We start from the raw sequence: 18853 nt of genomic DNA, 5'->3' as shown, positions 1-18853 counted from the left end.
GTTTTGGTTTAAGAAATTTGTGACGATTTATCTAAAGCGTACCCATTTTTTATTTTTGCATTGCTGTACTTGGCAGATATTTATTCACTGTAAAATGAGAGGGAGAGAGTAGAAAACATGTGGTCTTAAAAATATTTCTGTGTGCATATAGTTGAACTTTGCATTACATAACTGTTCTTTTGCCATTTTTAGAAGTGAGTTGCTCTCTTATTAGCACAGCAATGCTTGTTAAGCCTGGGAGCCACAAAACCATTTGTTTCCTATGTACCTGGGCTGCCTTTTGGGCTTGTATTTCTTAAACAACCTACCAAGTCATGTGGCAAATAATGGAGGGGGCATCGAGAAGCAGTGACATGATGTGAGGGCCTGCTGTGGAAATAATGAAAAAGTAAACAAATCTCACTGGGCTTTTCCAAGCTCTTGGGCATGGCTAAAGTAGCTCTTTGTTTGGATCCCATCTTAGCGTTTGAGAAATATATCAGACAATAAGCTTTGCTTGTGCTGGTCTCCCATGATGTTAATTGATTTTGCTGCTTTGCAGGCTCTTCTAAGGCAAGGTTTTGTTGTTTTGAGATTCCCCTCTTCTACCACTGGAAAAATATGCCAACTGTGATTCTGGTTCACAGCTATTTTAAGAAAAGGATATGCATTTTAGGCTGTTTATTTTCACCTTGTTGTTTATTTCTGTCCTAATCCTGACAAGTTTTGCTAGTGTTAGATATTGGAACCATGCTAAAGAAACAGTATTTTTTAAAAAAATAAAATAAAATTGGAGGCAGTAAAGCGAGCATTGCTGGGCAACAGAAGTGGTCAGATGTGGACGTCGGAACCCTTAGTGCTAATTGGAGACATACAGTTATCTATGCACCTTGATTTCCAAAAAGAGATCCCATTCAAAAAATATCTGATATGCTGAGAAGCAGGATGTTTGCCAGATTACCAGACAATCCCAGCAGAAGGCTAAGAATCTTTGAGTGAAATATCAAGCTGTGCAGCGCAAGAAGACACTCCAGGAAGTTCCAAAAGGCTTGCCTTGTGATTTGCACGCTCTTCTGGATGTAAGTGCTTATGTGGTTGCTTTTTTGGGGATAGGAGGAAATAATTTTTTGTGTCCCTCCACTCCTACAGAGAATTCAGAGCCGCAAATCCAGTCCCAAAGCTTGAAAAAGAGTTCTGGACACAGGGAAGTCCATATACTTAATTTGCAACCTCAGTGCTTGACAGTTATAGTCTTCCTAGCAAAGAGTATCCTTAGCTGCACCTTGATGCCTCATGCTGGATGGATAATGTCCCCACTTTTTAAATACTCACTTCCAGTCTACAATTACAAAATAGAAGGATTCGAAGTAGTGAAAACATTGTAAGAAACGTAAACAGTTGTTCCAGTGATTTAAAAAGGCAGCCAGTGTGCCTACCTCTTCCGTTGAGCCCTACATTTATCTAGTACTCGGGACAAGGATGTACATTTGTCTGCTAATGTCCCTATAATTGACCCTGACACAGATAAATGAGCAACATAGTCCTGGATAATCAAGCCAGCCTAATCCCAAGCACTGACTCAAATCTGCACTCCAGCAGGAAATCTAGGTAAGATCTTGTTTTTCAACAATTTCAGTTCCTCTTTCGTAGTGTTATACTTTTTGAAGGCTAGGGTCTTTGACTGGGAAGCGGATTTCATTGGGGAAGTGGAGATGTTGCTAAAAACGATTGCTTGGGGAGCTATTAAATATTTCCCCCTCAGAGTTTGAATAAACGTAATGAGTACCACTCTGAATAAGAGACAATAGAGCTGTTTTCTGTGGCTAGAGCTGGGATGAATTTACTTTTGAGCTTTGTTAGTCATGTAGGAGCGCTCTTGAATGTGTGCTGTGCTTTGTTTAAAAATAATTGGGCTGGAAAAGGATGGTGGGGGAAGAAGAATGCTTTAAAGATGTCTCAATAACTATCTTCATTACATCTAACACATGCCGTTTTCCATTTTCTTTTCCCTCCTGCATGGCTCAACAGGTTGTTCAAAGGATATTAGCTGTATGTAAAAAAAAAGGAACCTGGGCTGGCATGAGAACTGCAGTGAGCTAGCTAGGAATTGACAGAATTCCTCTACCATGGAATAAACAAGTTTCACTAGCAACCCAAGAAGGAGTGTTGAGAACCGTTGGTCCAACAAAGGAAGAGAATAAAAGTAGAAGGAGACCTGGAACATGGATAGCTAAAATGAATGAAGCAGCAGCATAGTTTATCTCAATGTTTAAGGACCTGGGGACTTGGTTTACATTCCACCAATCTTTCTTGGATCAGATGATACACGTCTTTGGCAAAGTACCTCCCAGCATTTTGCAGCTTTAATTTTGGAGATGTGAGGAATGGATAGCCCTAATGAGAACACTAGTCACTCCATGTCTTCATATTCTTGTACAGCTGAGCCTCTTCGTGGGATTGAAACTGCTCTGGTAGCCCAGATCATAGTGTTGCACCACTGCTTTCATAATCGGCATCCCCAAAAAAGAGATTAAGGATACTTGGTGAAATACAAGAAGCCGGAAGAAAAGGGTGGCACGGTCTTCAGCAGTCGTGCATTTCATTCATTCAAAACGCTTGAAGAATTATAAACTCCAGCCTTGTAAGCCACTGTTGCCTCAAATCAGCACGGTGCTAATAGAGGGCATATCATCAAGTGCATTTGTACTGCAACTTCATATTTATGTGTTTGTTAATGTGAGCTTAGCAGATATCCCAAATTAATAAGGTGTTTTTTAAAAAAACAATGGTTGGAATTTGCAAAAAGTGCATAATATGTGGTCTTTGTTTGGACTTTGTATAACCTGATGGTAAAAGGGAAGCTATTCAGAATCTTGTCTTGAGCATGAAACTTGTTTTTATTCAAGTGACTGACACTTTAAAGAAAGATGAGTTGGCCAGTAATACAATATGTAATGGCTCAGGCTTAGAGTGCTGTCGTCATCCTCATGCATTCTCAGCCAGGAGACAGAGATGGAGATGGGTTCTTTAGAACCCATTCTATCAACCCTGGTATGGAAGTGAGAGCCCCTGTAGACAACAATGGAAAATTGTAGGAAAACCCAGACATTGGAGATAGCAGCATAGAGACCAGTCCGTGCATTTTCTAACTGGAGTCCTATAACATATAAAAATGTGGTTTTAAAAGTGCTCAAATATTTTAAATTGCAGTACAGCTGCATGCAATTCAATGGAGCACAAAGTTTCTGCAGGCAGGTTAGATACTGGAGTTGGACTGGAAGTGTAGATTATTATTTGCTGTTACTTCAGAGATGTTTTGTACGGGAGATTTTGGGCTGCAAGGTCAAATTAGCTTCAAATGCATCTCTAACTTTCAGTATTAACAATGGAATAGATTGTTGAAAGCTACTCTTTCACCCACAGCACTTGTCCCAACTTGTAATATGCAGATTAGGGATTTTGGGAGAAGGAAGTTTTCATACAATTTTTGTGACACATCTGTAAAACTGATCCGCTGGTAATTTTTAGGATTATTTTTACTGTTGTTGTTTTTAAAATCGGGCAAATAATATTCAAGTTCATACCTTTTGATATTAAACTTGTGTTCTTAATTACTGTAAACACTTGGGCCAGAATAGGGCCCTACCAGTGCACAAAATTTTGGTACAGCTCTGGTGATAGTTAAGCCTATGATAAGCACACTATCTGTTGTTGATAATGAGGTAAAGGATTGTGCTTGCATTTGTTAGGCAATTTTCAGAATGTTTGTAATTTCACCAAATTTAGAGGGTATCTCATGAGGCGAGGAAAAGAAAAAAAGAGAGGGGAGAGAAGGAATTTGCCTTATCAAGCATCTAACCCAGCCTTTCTCAACCTTGGGTCCCTAGATGTTGCTGGATTACAACTCCCATCATTCCTAGGCAGCATAGCCAGTGGTCAGGGATGATGGGAGTTGTAGTTCCAGAAATCTGGGGACCTGAGGTTGATAAAGGCAGCTCTAGCCACTTATGGTCAAGATACTAGAACAGGAGATCGGGACTGGGAGATGCACCATGGAGTTTAAAACTCCCTTCCTTTGCCAGGATTGAAAAAGGACATAAACGAGAAAGCATACCCCACCTCAATTGTCCAGAAACCCATCCACTTAGTAGTAAATGCATTCAGATATAGGACTGGCAGCCTGGTAGGATCAGTTCTGCGTTATGAATAGTTTTGTATGAATAGCTGATAACTGGGGAGGTTTTAGAGCTTGTTTGGATTTTGTCTTAACAAGCTTTGCTTGAAAGGTGTATGTGGGCGTTGACAGTAGCTGAAAGTTTGTGAATAATTACACACATGTGTGGGTGTGGAATGTAGTCGGGTTTTGCAGCCACTGATAATAATTGTCAGTGAGCAAACAGATTCTGAAAATAGATATCGTCAGATTGATGAATTCTGAGAATTAGAATAATCAGGGAACAGTTGATCTAGTGTTAGGTGATAGAATAATCCCACTCAGAAGTAGTTGCTCAGCAAGGGTAAGACAGATCAACATTGTGAGTTTAGAAATTTAAAACACCAGGTTTGTTCAGGGGCCAGGGATCACCACCCCAGGGATCACCAGATTCTCCTTGGCTAAGAGCTAAGATGATCAGAAACTAAAGTTCTCTTTCTGTAAGCTCCACCCCAAGCTATTACATTACTGTCCTTTCTCCTTAAGAGTTTTGCCCCAGTTGCTCAATAATTTTACTGAGAGGAGCACTTGCATGGTAAGGGCCTGACAGAGGTCTCATGCATCTCTTGGGTTACCAGTTGGTTAACCTAAACTTAGATGGCAAAGAGAGAGGAAAAACAAAGAAATCCTTCTCACTCTATTCTTCTTTATATATTGCCTTAATTTACACACAATGTAGTTATTAAACAGTTGCTTGGTTCTATATGTGAACTGCTGAGTATCTTAACTATGGTTTTCTTACTGCCAACAAACTATGATCTGAAGCCATTGTTTGCTGTTGGCTTACAAACATTGGTTTGTTTGAACTATGGCTTGGTGATATGTGTGAACTTTACTTACCCATGGTTTGTTTGGCCATCCTCTTCCAGAAGCTAACCAAGCTAGAGATGCATGAGGCAAGAGCAGCTTGAAAATGAATCAAACTTTGAAGAAGCAAGCCATAGTTTGCTTGATTGTCTAAGGGACGACTTGTGATTAACTGCTGGTTTGTTGAACAAACTGTGACTTAGCATTACATGTGACCCAGGCTAATATCTACTATACTGAATGATAACAGCTTTCCAGCGTTTCAGATATAACAAGTCTTTGCCAGTCTTACCTGGAGATGCCAGAGATTGTACCTGGGACCTTTTGCATGCAAATTACGTGCTCTACCACCTATCGATTCAGTATTACCTTCTCTCTTCTGGATTCCTAAAATATCAGGAGTTGCAAAAAGTGTTTTTTTCTGCTTCAGGGTCTCTTTTCATTCCATGGATACTTTAGAAATATGAAACACGGGGGCTTAACTTTTGTCCTTGCAGTAATCATTTAAAGCTGACAAGTTGCAGAGCAAGATGAACGTGTCATATCTTGTACAAGATATTGCTTGCCCCTAAATCAATTCGTACGCTGTGCTCTGCTGCAGCAGACTTTCAGGATACTAGTGTGCTATACCTGTGACTAACACCTGATTTTTGCTTAATAAATTTTCCCTTGAATGCTGTGTGTTGATTTACTTTGTAAGGGGGGTGGGACAGTGTGAAATGATAAGCAATATAAGTGTTGTCAGAAGAGGATATTCTAGGCAAGTTTTCATTCTGCCAAATTACAGTGGTACCTCGGGTTACATACGCTTCAGGTTACATACGCTTCAGGTTACACACTCCACTAAGCCAGAAATAGTGCTTCAGGTTAAGAACTTTGCTTCAGGATAAGAACAGAAATTGTGCTCCTGCGGCGCGGCGGCAGCAGGAGGCCCCATTAGCTAAAGTGGTGCTTCAGGTTAAGAACAGTTTCAGGTTAAGTACGGACCTCCGGAACGAATTAAGTACTTAACCCGAGGTATCACTGTATATACGTTACTAGCCATTTTGAAAGTGTCTTTAATATTATAATGTATGACAAGTTACTACCCTGTGTAAGTATGGGATGTAAACAGTGAAATTCTCCTTTGTACAGGCATAATTAGCTGAAGATATTGATGGCAAGTGGGATAGAGCTTCATGGCTATTTTCCACTTAATAGCATAAATTGCCACTCTTTGCTGTACCCGAAGAGGCCCAGTAGAATCACATTAAGGTGGAAACTGAATTACATGCCATTGATACTAACTCTTGCTACTTCTTTGCTTGTAATAGCAAAAACCCGTGCTGCCGACTTACTGGTGAATCCGCTGGATCCAAGAAATGCAGATAAAATTAGAGTTAAAATTGCTGACCTGGGCAATGCTTGCTGGGTGGTAAGTATAACTTATTTTGTGTGTCTTAAGACTTTGCTCTTTGGTCTACCACCTACATGCTAATGTAGTCTTTTCCGTTCTTAGCATAAACACTTCACAGAAGATATCCAGACACGGCAGTACAGATCAATAGAGGTTTTAATAGGAGCAGGTTACAGCACACCGGCTGATATCTGGAGTACGGCATGCATGGTAAGAACGAGATTGCAGTGCCTCATTTGAAAATACAGCGAGATTATTCGGATTTCTGACCAAGTTGTTAAATGGAAAAAGACACGATGGTAATAGCTCAAGTGATCATAATTGTGAATTGCTGACTGGTTATGTTCTGAAGCGTTGGCCTGGATCTAAAGAGCTACTTAAGGTGTGCCCAGCTGAATATTTCAAATGTCTGCTGTGCAGCGGATTCCCTTGCCCACATGGCAAATGACATTTGAAACCCCTCTTCTGTTTTTGCTTGGTTTATGCTGAAAAGTGTCAGGTCCGCAGGTATAAATAATTACATTGGCTTGGCTTGCAGTGCAATAGCATTATATTGGAGTGTAAGCTTATATTTTCAAAGCTAAATGTATAAATGAAACTGCAATTTGTTTGGTTCAGAATGATTCATAAATTGTATTTCATGTATTGTTCTGTTCCCAGTGATTTCAGTGTCACCTATAACAAATGTAGGGTTGCAGCTAAAATTATGTAAGTGGATTTGTTACCATATCTGTGTTTCCCAAATGTAATGTCTGGTAGGCAAATAAGCACAATTGTGCTAAGTCAGGGTGGACAGATCTAGGAGTAGACTTAAGGCCTTCCATTTATGTTAGGCCTTACCTGCATAAGTTTTGTTTTTCCCCCCACAAGTGGCTGTTGAATTTATTCCGTCTCCTTGCATGGGATCCAACAATCTATGTAAATATGCAGTGAGAAATGCAAAGGGACAAACTCTTGTGCCCACCATGTGCTGCATAACAAAAAGATGTGTTGTGAGTTGGACGTAGGGCAGGTATAGACACAATGGCTAACCTTTGCTCACGGAGTAGAATCAGGCTATAGTCTCCCTCTCTTCTGAAGCGTGCTGCGTCACTGTGAAGAGACCTGATGCTCTGAAAGCTTCTCTTTTGACAGGGTTCTTCACAATAGCCGAAGAGTCAGCACATCAGTCCGCAGACTCTCAAACTCTTCTGTTTACCACAGTGTTGCCCTGTGCTGTGATATAGATGCCAATTTTTGTGCAAAGTCGGAGCCATGTTATCCATATAGCACACCAGATTTTTGTGAATGGTTGTGTTGCCATTGAAAATGCCTAGATGGAGATTTGTGACAAGCATTGCTTAGTTTCTCCTAGTTCATTTCTCACCCTCTTAAGAAGGAACATGGTTTACCTGAACGGGCCCTGGTTACAAAAACCTGTTCGGTAGCTGGGAATGCACGTAAGATTGGTTTGTCATGATACATGTGCAGACTTGGATCTCTTCTGGTGTTTCTACTCTGTACATGTGGTATGCGCCTTGTGGATGTTAACTGGAGCCCCTGTCTGCTTAGTGGTCAAAGCAGAGGCCATCGATCTCTCCCCACCCTGTGGGGGAGGAATATAATGGCAACCGCTGTGACAAAAAAGCAGAATTGGGCTGAATGTGTCAGAAACTACACTGTCATTGACTAAGTCCCTGTTATTTTATGAAGCTGTGTTTTGCTCATATGAAAGAAGGGGAAAGAGGTGTTTCCCTGGGGAAAGGACTGCACAGTCCTGTGAGGTATGTCATTACACCAGCTGGAAATCAATGATGTATAGGAATTCGCCACATCTGCCAGTAGTTTGCCTGTGCCACTGCTGGGAACGGGAGTGAGAACTGTGATTCCATTGCTTGTCTTTATTCAGACTCTTTGGACTGAAGCCAGGGCAAACGATTGTGACGATCCCAGCTCCACCCTCAGACTCTCGTTGGTGCATTAATGTATTCATTGGCCATTGAGAAAGAAGATAACATACATAGCTATTTTTGCTGTTACATTTGTGCATCTGCCTTGGCTCATAAATAATTTTTCAGATAATTGAAAGATAACTTAAAGAAACTAACACAACCACCCGCGTAGGGTATATTTGTTTATTTTTAAGTTACAAACAAAACACAGTTTAGGCATGCACCAGTAAAGAAGATACTAAATTGTGTGGTCCAATGCCAGTCTGCCAACGGGATGACCAGACAAAGGGAGAACGCTGTTGAATAGTGAATTTGCGTCTTGTTTTTATGTCCCCAATACTTTGCATAGCCCTTGCTTCACAGTAACTGCACAGAGCACATGTGTCTCAATGGCTGTGCTCAGGATGATGTTGTGAGATAGAAAATAGCCTTGACCCCGAGACTTATGGAGGTTTCTGGTATTTTAATAAATGAAGAGAAGAAATGCTTAATTCTAACCTAATGAAAATGGTTGCTCTAGCTGCTGTTGTTATTTTCTTTTAAGGTGGTTTAAGTGTGCTTGTTTCTCTCATAGACTCATAGAATTGTAAGTTCCTCCCAAGAAACTGTAGGAACTTTAAGGGGGCTAAGGGTTTGTGGCAGAGGAATCTTATAATTTCCACAAAATAGCAATTTTTGTTTGGTTCCTTGATACTAATATTATTACTATTATTTGTTAATTTATGTACCACCCTTCATCCAAGGATCACAGGGAGGTTTACAATATAAAAGCACAAAAATACATTACATAGCGTAGCAACTAACAAAATAATATCCCCCAAACACAGTTTAAAAGGGCGCAGATTGTTTAATTAGCAAAAGGTCTGGGAGAAGAGAATGGTTTTTGTCTGGTATCTAAAGATATGTAGCGAAGGAGCCAGGCAAGCCTTCTTGGAGAGAGCATTCCACAAACAGGGAGCCACCACAGAAAAGGCCGTTTTTGTGTTGCCACCCTCCAGACATTTTGAGGGGGCACATGAATAAGGGCCTCAGATGATGATCGCAGGGTCCAGGATGGTTCACATAGAGAGAGGTGTCCTTGAGTTATTGTGGTCCTGAGCCATTTAAGACTTTTTAGGTCAAAACCAGGACTTTGAATTGTGGCCGGAAACTGATTGGCAGCCAGTGCAGTCAGGCCAGGATTGGTGTTATATGCTCAAACTGCCTTGCCCCAGTGAGCATTACGCAGTTAAGAGTGTTGTGTAAATATAGTCTTAGCCCGCAAAGTGTTTTCCAGACTCTGTTGTTTTAGTATTGGTTTTGTTCTTTTGCTATACAGAGACAATGGGCATGAGTGAGTGAGTGAGTGTGTGAGCGAGTGTGTGAGTGTGTGTGTGTCTTAGGGAGAGCTTTGCATCACTTAAAAGTACAGAGTGGCTGTTATGTCCATATTTCCATTCTAATGCAAGGGATACTCCCAGAAGGAGATTACAATATAGCAAGATACTTGTTTTTCAAAGGGAATTCCCCCTCTCTCTGTTCTGTGCATTTAAAATCATTATCACCTGTAGAAATAAGTCTGAGGCTGTCTCACCTGGATCTCCCATCAATATCTTGTTTTATCGTAGGCATTTGAGCTCGCGACTGGGGATTATCTGTTTGAACCGCATTCTGGTGAAGACTATTCCAGAGACGAGGGTATGTATCTTTTTAACGTCTATGTATTTCCCTGCACCTCTTTATAGATGCAGAAGAACGTGAAGAGGCCTTTGTTTATTTGCTCAAGTAGTCTACTGACAGAAATGTTCTCATTTCGGAATATAAACACCACATTTTTTCTCTTTAGTTTAAAGTCCCACCAGTAGCAGTAGGTGGGCAGTCTCCCTGCAGCAGACACAGCCCCTTTCCCTAAGCCTTGGAAGAAAGGATTAATCTTTTGTAAGATCTGCATCTGAGTGTGGGACCTTTGAAACACGATTGCAGCATTTTGGAAACAAAACTGACGCGTGTCTGTTTGTGAAAGCTGATTACTAAATGAAAAGCAAGGCAGCAGCTACAATTAACTCCGGCTTCCATCTGTGTACCTGTCCATTTTCCACGCTTGTTTGCTTGTAACGTCCTTTGCAGCAGTAACAACACTGGCATCAGTTACTTGGTTTTCCTTTCAAAGTGCTACGAGCGATGCCAGTCTTTTGCTGGTCGTGAAACCTCCGCATGGGTTTTCTGCAAACATTGTTGTGTTCGGAACTTTTTTTGGAATTTTTAACTAATTCCAGTTTCTTTCCTCCTCTTTTTACCCCATCCTCTCCCTTGCCCTTCCCATTTCTGTGCCCTTTCTTCTTTCCTTCATAGACCACATAGCACACATCATAGAGCTGCTAGGCAATATCCCAAGGCACTTTGCTCTTTCTGGAAAATATTCTCGGGAATTCTTCAATCGCAGAGGTAGTACCTCTTCTTTTTGAAAGGTGCCGTGATGCAGACAGAAGTGGACTGGCAGTTGCTCAGTGTAGCCTGTACAGCTGACATACACTTTGCAAGATGACACTGCAAACAATTTCTATTTGCAAAACAAAAGCTGGAAAAAAGCAGCAGCGTTGACAGATTGTTTGTTTCACTTTGCGAAAAACAAACAGTGCAGTCACCTTGTAATTTATTTCTTTCGGCAAAACGAATTTTCCCCCCTAAATTGTCTTACAAGTGAATGAATAGCTTTCACCCTCACACCGAATAGCATTTCTGCTTTCTTTCAATAAGGACTTATCTGTTTCTGTCTGTACCGGGCCAGTGTTGGTGTGTGCATGCAATGTATTGATTAAACTGTTGTATGTTTCTGTTTTGCTGGAAATGTTCTCCAATGCAGATCACATAGCATTGATCATTGAACTGCTGGGGAAAATACCTCGAAAATACGCTATGTTGGGGAAATATTCCAAGGAGTTTTTCACCAAAAAAGGTAACAGTATTTCTGCAACCCTAATTTAAACTGTTGCTCTTTTCAAAGAAGACACTGAACACTTTTTAATGGGTAATGAAGAGGCTGGCTGCTTTTAAACATCATGTTAAAGAAGATGTGTAAATGTTCTCCATTTTTAAGAGGAGCAGGGAATTCATATTTATTTATTTTATCAGGTGTGTTGAATATCCAAAATATTGGGCTTATATATCTGCTTAGTGTTCCGTTTATTCTATCTGAAATCAATAAAGGAAAGAATTTCGTTTCCTAGCATCACTGAAACAAAAAGAAAACATATTTAAGATGCCCTGTGCCTTCTTAACTTGAATACTTGAATAGCTGTAGCAAGTAAAAAAAAAAAAAAAGTTCAAGCGCTAACCACAAAAGATATACATTCTGCTCATGTCCTGAAAATACTGTATCTAGAAATGATACAACCATTTGAGAAGTCCGTGCTCAAAGCGCTGTTGCTTTTCCACAAGAACAACAAGTATTTTGACATCTTTTGCGTTTTATGTTGTCATTTGGATGCTTTTGGTTTTAGAGGTTCTGATGCACAGGAGGTACAAAAGTCAGTAGAGGAAGTTTAGCAGAGGAGAGTCAAAAGTTCAGCCTAGGATTTTGGCAATTAAATACAACTAGCCAGGACCCTATCTCTGTTTGATAGGGTGGGAGAGGGAAGTAAAAATACTTCAAAAGCCTTTTCTCAAAAACCGTTAAACTCAGATTTTAAGTAAAATCATAGTTGTTTGCTGTGTTAAAAAAATACTGATACAGAAATGCATAGGCCTTTGAAGGATACGCATGCATGGCCCTGTGTAACCCTGAGCTGAATTAGCTGTTCTCAGGTCCTCCACATCTGCGTTGTGTAGGTGTCCTACATAAAATCAGATTACATAGGACATGTGAAGAATGAATAATTTCAGGGAATTAATGTTTTTATTATCAAACTGTAGTGCTTATATTTCTTTCTGGCAGTTCTTTGAACTATAAAAGACAATATTTGGCACAATCCACTGGGAACTTGTACATTATATAATTGATAAAGAGCATAGATGTGCTTTGTACATATTGCTTTGCTCTAGAATTCAGCTGTGTGGAAGGTGGTTGTTGCATAGTGAAAACTAGAAGTGTAAGAATTCATGTGGTAAACATTCAAACAGGGTGTTCAGTTAGCAAGCAGGCGGTGTCTAATTTGATTCTGAGAACATAAGGGGCAAGGGGAGGCCTGGATGTAGTTCTCTCTTCAAACCAGGATCAACACTTATCAGATAAGGTAAAAAAAATAATAATATTAAAGGACCCCTGGATGGTTAAGTCCAGTCAAAGGTGACTATGGGGTAGGGCACTCGTCTTGCTTCAGGCCGAGTGAGCCAGCATTTGTCCACAGACAGCTTTCTGGGTCATGTGGCCAGCAGGACTAAACCGCTTCTGGTGCAGTGGGACACCATTTTGAGTGCCAGAGCGCACGGAAACTCCTGTTTACCTTCCTGCCGCAGTGGTACCTATTTATCTAATTGCACTGGTGTGCTTTCGAATACCTAGGTTGGCAGAAGCTGGGACAGAGCAACGGGAGCTCAGCCCGTCATGCAGATTTGAACCTCCGACCTGCTGATCAGCAAGCCCAAGAGGCTCAAGTGGTTTAGACCACAGCGCCACACTCTGTTAAGTGTGTTGAAGCAGATTATATTGTTGTAATCCTTAAAACATTCTTCTTGCAATGCAAATCAGTATGATTATCTCAGTATTGTTGATGTGGGGGGAAATGAGATCTATCGAGTTCATGGCAAGGTTTTTAGTTTGGGGCTTCCTCATTTGTAGTTTTATCACTTAGCCACTGTGCTGGGCTGACGCTTCTGATGAGCACCCGCCCTTCCTGTCTTCAACGGTGTGTTTCCTCTCTCTCAGTTACACTGCATTCTGCAGTGACGTGGCGGATGAGAGGGGTGGTTGAGAGGAGAGATTGTGAAGCCTGCGCAAGGTCATGCACCATACATAGAGAGCAAAATTCAAATGTCCTTCTGGGCATACTGTACCTTGAGAATAAGTTCTGCTGAAACAAACCAATCCGTTTTATGAACAGAGCTGTTTCAGCTTTGAACCAAGCATTTCATGAGTTTCATGGGTAGCTCAGACAAATTTGAACCAAGAAAGAGGGTGGAAAAACAGGTGAACCACAATCAAGGGTATTCGTTGTTACTTAGGTAAATGGGACCTTCATTTTCTCCAGAGAAAAGTAAAAGAATGAAAGAGATGTATTTTGCTTGAAATAAGTTGAAGTCAGAAACCTGGTTGTATGTTGCCCCCTTGTGGCTTTTACCTTTTCAGCAAACTAAATTTATTGAAATGTTTTTCAATGTAGCTTATTGCGTAATTGAAACATTCTATATACACATTGCCAAGAATGCCAAGTTGCCTTGTATAATTATACCCGGAGGGATGTATACCCAAAGGTTATCCATAGTGCCACTGTATTCTGCTCTGGTCAGACCTCACCTGGAGTACTGTGTCCAGTTCTGGGCACCACAGTTCAAGAAGGACACTGACAAACTGGAACGTGTCCAGAGGAGGGCAACCAAAATGGTCAAAGGCCTGGAAACGATGCCTAATGAGGAACGGCTAAGGGAGCTGGGCATGTTTAGCCTGGAGAAGAGGAGGTTAAGGGGTGATATGATAGCCATGTTCAAATATATAAAAGGATGTCACATAGAGGGGGGAGAAAGGTTGTTTTCTGCTGCTCCAGAGAAGCGGACACGGAGCAATGGATCCAAACTACAAGAAAGAAGATTCCACCTAAACATTAGGAAGAACTTCCTGACAGTAAGAGCTGTTCGACAGTCTCTTTCTTTGGAGGTCTTTAAGCAGAGGCTTGACAACCATATGTCAGGAGTGCTCTGATGGTGTTTCCTGCTTGGCAGGGGGTTGGACTCGATGGCCCTTGTGGTCTCTTCCAACTCTATGATTCTATCCTGTTCGTTACACTTCCTTAACCTGTTGTCAAAGAAGAGATGAGCAACAATACAATACTGTCTTTTCAAGGGCCTTGATTTGCCCCTGCCGCCTAAGGAATGATGCTTGGCTTCCTTTAACCATGTCCCATCCTTTGTTAAGGTTTCACACCAGTGCTGAATCCTTCCCTATAATGGAGTCCTGAGATGCAGCCAGGTGGACGGGGTATTATTATTATTATTATTAATAATAATAATAATAATAATGCATTATGACACTGGTGTTTCCTACCAAATCTTACTTGTTAGCTTAACAAAATGAGTTAATGTTACATTAATAATAATAATAATAATAATAATAATAATAATAATAATAATAAGAAACCTATTTTGAAGGCCATGCACTTACTCATTCAAATGCTCTAACCCCGACCGCATCCTGCTGCCTCCTTGGGTCTTCCACTGCAGTCCTCTACTGTTTATATTAGTGATTCAGCCTCTACCCCACCACCAATCCGAAGCAATCTAGTTCTTCAGCTGCTTTAGTTAAAAGCACACAGTAGTGAGCATTGGTACCCAGGGCTGATTTGAACCACAGTTTGCAGCAGCCACTTCCAGTCCCTTTCTTCAGATCCATCCCCTTTCCTTCCTTGATCAAGTTTTCTGCTTCACACCTTGATAGGTTGACTACGAACGGAGTAAAAAGTTTTGCTAAAGAATTCTGAGGAAGACAGCATAAGACAAGTTTGTTATATAGTACAGACAAATGTGATTAGTCTCCCAGCTTATATATACCTGGAGTGGGGTATATGTGTGGAGGGGAGAGGTCAACTCTAAGACAGGCTTAGTGTCTGTGGAAATCATTTCAATCCAAAACAAAACATTTCAAATTAGTTTGATATTATTGATATCTTTGTTGATTAAACAGAATCCTGCATACATAAACTGGAAGAAATACACGAGGCCTTACCAAATTATCGACTGACAGTACATGTGCTGTTGTTACTTGTTTCCTTGTCTTTCAAGACATTGCTTCCTTATCATTCAAAGAGCAATATTTTGTGTTTGGTAGATCAGATTCCCTTTCCATCCAGCTGTTGCTTGGTGGAATGTGAGTTCCAGGGGAATTTTGTCAGTGCCTGTGACATCACTAGAGACAAGTAACTTCTCGGAAGTTTTCATTGTAATTAAGTCTTTAGAAGCTCGGTGCCTTAGCACTTTACCGCACAAGAACACCTCCACCTGCCATTTCTGAAAAGTTGCAAATTCAGCTACGCTCCTCCAGCTCTGGCCCAAAGACCCTTCCATTTTGTGCATCTTTTTGCTTTCAGATTTTTATGCTTTATGCTCCTCCTCTCCACTGCTACAGGGCACACATTCCCTAGTTGGTTTCTTTGTTTTTGAAAGCAAAGTTACAACACACACACGCTGCAGCGCAGCTGTTCCTTCAACTTGCTAATGACTTTTGATGTTACCTACTGCAGGACCCCCTTTGGCCTGCCAGGGTGTCCATTTCGGCCCACGAGGCCATTTCCCCAAACCATAGGTGCCTGTCAATCAGCTGATGTTCTCCAGTGCCTGATCTTTTTGAAGTCTATAGCTTACACCTGGGGCAGGCAATTTCTGACCCTAGGCCTAATTTCAAAAGTTCTCTGCAAACAATAGAATAATACAGGCTTCCTCAACCTCGGCCCTCCAGATGTTTTTGGCCTACAACTCCCATGATCCCTAGCTAGCAGGACCAGCAGTCAGGGATGATGGGGATTGTAGTCTCAAAACATCTGGAGGGCCGAGGTTGAGGAAGCCTGGAATAATTGAATTGTAGAGTTGGAGGGTCATTTAGTCCCACCCCCATAAGCCACACACTCAATAAGATGAGTCTTCTGCCAAGAGCAATCTGTCCTTTCCCCAGCAGCCCACTTGGGAGGCAGGAAGAGTGGGAGAGACGGAAGAGGGCTGGTCCCACAAACTCATGGATCTTAGCCTACCCATTACTGGCTTTGGTCCTGCCACAATGCAGATTTCACAAAATGGCCTTGAGGAAATGCAGTCCTCAGCAGAAGAAAAAGAATGTCCTCGCATGTTCACAGGTTTGGGTAAAAAAAATCCGTTCAAAGGTGTGTATGTATGAAATATGTGTTTTTGATCAAATGTTACCTAACTTGATTAATTGTATATAGGATGGTCCCAATGCCCCAAATGAATGAACATATGTACGAAAGCCTCTTTATCGTTGTCGCCTACTGAATAAAATTTCCATGGCCAGGCTAAATCTTCCTGGACGTGCTCCCTGAGAATCGAGACTAGTATCAGCAGATCTAATGATTTTTCTTCCTTTCCCTCCCCCACCCTCTTTCTTTAAAAAAATAAAAATACAGGAGAACTTCGACACATTACCAAACTGAAACCTTGGAGCCTCTTCGATGTTCTTGTGGAGAAGTACGGCTGGCCTCAGGAAGACGCCGCGGAGTTTACAGATTTCCTGGTTCCTATGCTCGAAATGGTTCCGGAGAAGAGAGCCTCAGCGGGCGAATGCCTCAGGCACCCTTGGCTGAATTCGTAGTAAAATCTCCAGATCCAGCGCTGGGCCAGCACCCGCTCCCCCCTAACATCAGACTTAAATGGTGACTGTTATAAATTCACTTAACAGGATCATAAATGAGCTGGCTTCAACCCAGATCTTTATTTTGCTTTGAGGTACTGTTTGACATTTTGCTTTTTGTGCACTGTGCTCCTGGGAGGAGGGTAGTCTTTTTGTCTTCAGCTAGTAGTTTTACAGACTCTCTGCAGAAAAGAAAAAAAACACTTACTAATGTGTCTTTAAGCATTGTTTCTTGTGTTGTGTGGCATTCAGACATCAACTTTTTCAACAGAACATCCTTTATTCTCCCTTCATGTGTTTTGGCAGGTTTTGTAACTATTTATGGAAAATATTTTAGCTGAGTATTATATAATTTACAAGTGTGAGACATTATCAAGCCAGAATTGAGAAAAAACATACCGTTCTTTGGGCAAAGGGACATTGTTCTTGTAAAATAGTGTATGTAAATGCACCTTGTAAATGTTTATTTCCATTAAAAATGGGACGGGGACACAATTTTCAGAGTAAAGCTATTAAATCGAGAGTGACTTGTAGTGTACAAATTGCATTAGTGGATTTCAAGCTGCTTCAGGAGTTTCAAAAACTTTCCTTTCTATAGAGGTGACCACATTTTACCTGGAAAGGAAATGGCTCTAATTTGCAAGATTTCATTCTCCAGGAGACATCTTGAAGGAAGGCTAAAACTTTCAATTCAAAGGACAAATGGACAAAATAGATCTAAGTGCTTTTTAGAAGAAGTGTCATTTGCTTTACAGTTGTGAGGTAAGGGCATGGAAACTTGGCACTGTGTTTTCATAAGGATGGTTTTTGTGCTAGGCTTAAGAATTTGAAGAGCACATGTACAGCATTTTCCGCGCAGAATTATTAACATTGGATGAAAAAAGGTGCTCCGCTTGAGGAAAAGGGACAGAATAAATGCAAAACCTACATTACGGTGAAAGACCATGCACCTTCCATACATAGCTTTACATGTTTCTAAAACAAATTGCACTAGCTTATTTCCCCCCATGAATTGACATACCGAGGAACTAATATTCCTTTGTAAGTTGCACACAAAATTTTAAGTGTTTTCATACGAAAAAGCTAAGTAGATTCCAAAAGAGAACTCATAGGCAATACAGATTTTAGAATGTAAAATATGGAGGTGTATTTTAGCCTCTTTTAGAAGTCAGTGGAATGAATGTAAATTTATTTCTGGTTTTACACTTTGATTATGGTGCCACTTTTTCTTGACTTTGTCCATTTTAAATTTATTCACATGCCTTTGCAATAACTAGATTGTGAGACAATACCCCCGTGTTGTAACAATAACCAATTGTTTGAGGTGCTTGCAGTTGTCTTATTAAAGTGGTTGTTTTTCCAGAACTGTGCTGCTCCCTGGAATGTTTTGATAGCCGTGAATTCAAATGGTTCCCTAGAGTCATCTATTCCCTGGAAATGTCCTCCAGTGCCAACTGCTGCATAAGATTTTCCCCTTTGCCTTTTCAAATGCTTCATTTTGAAGAAAAGAGCAGGCTAAAAAGATAACAGGCATGTACTGCAAAATCGCTGCCCAAATCAGATGTGCCAAAACCAAAGAGCAGCGGTCCACAAGGCTGGCCTTGTTTAATGCAGCGGCTGTATATGCGTCACTAGTAACCAAGGGATACTTTCAATTGCAGAGGTCATTTGCAAAAAGCATTTGTGGCAAGTCTCTTAAATTATTTCAGGTTACAGGACAAGGAGAGGCAGGGCTGTGCACAGATGTTGAAATAAGTGGTCTAATTTAACCGTTTCATATAACGTAAATCTGCAAAATTTAAAAGTAGATCGATAGCCCTACATTCTTCTTAATAGGTGGAAGAAATCCTAATCAGAGAAGTCAACTCTCTAGACCTGTTGACAGAAATAACAGCACTAACCATAGAATTGTTGCAAGGGACCACAAGGGTCATTTAATCCGACCCCTACAATGCAGGAATCTTTTTGCCCAATGTGGGGCTTGAAACCACAATCTGGAGATTAAGAGTCTCATGCTCTACCAACTGAACTTCCTTCAGTGT

At 40.9% G+C, this 18853-nt stretch overlaps 1 protein-coding gene and 1 long non-coding RNA gene across 14 annotated transcripts in view; both read left to right on the top strand.

Moving 5' to 3' along the window:
• LOC310744272 lies at window positions 1-5673 on the top strand. The gene is made up of 2 exons (XR_014539480.1): window positions 1-1587; window positions 2008-5673. It is a non-coding gene; the product is annotated as an uncharacterized lncRNA (long non-coding RNA).
• The window catches only part of SRPK2 (SRSF protein kinase 2), an 86613-nt gene extending 68437 nt beyond the window's left edge, over window positions 1-18176 (top strand). For 5 of the 13 annotated variants that reach the window (XM_083575096.1, XM_083575097.1, XM_083575099.1 and 2 more), the window contains 6 exons: window positions 6313-6413; window positions 6498-6605; window positions 9934-10003; window positions 10658-10750; window positions 11169-11261; window positions 16588-18176. In XM_083575096.1, coding sequence (XP_083431222.1) covers window positions 6313-6413; window positions 6498-6605; window positions 9934-10003; window positions 10658-10750; window positions 11169-11261; window positions 16588-16772 — 650 coding nt within the window. In that variant the 3' untranslated portion in view covers window positions 16773-18176. Of the gene's footprint in view, window positions 1-6312; window positions 6414-6497; window positions 6606-9933; window positions 10004-10151; window positions 10629-10657; window positions 10751-11168; window positions 11262-16587 lie in introns of those variants that run through there. The other 8 variants (XM_083575101.1, XM_083575102.1, XM_083575092.1 and 5 more) reach the window with 3 other exon arrangements.
• The last annotated feature ends 677 nt before the right edge of the window (window positions 18177-18853 follow it).

Source organism: Podarcis filfolensis (assembly GCF_964270895.1).
Source record: "Podarcis filfolensis genome assembly, chromosome: 10".
Classification (NCBI taxonomy): Eukaryota; Metazoa; Chordata; class Lepidosauria; order Squamata; family Lacertidae; genus Podarcis; species Podarcis filfolensis.
Note: the sequence above shows the minus strand (reverse complement) of the source record. Positions and strands in the feature narration are given on the sequence as shown.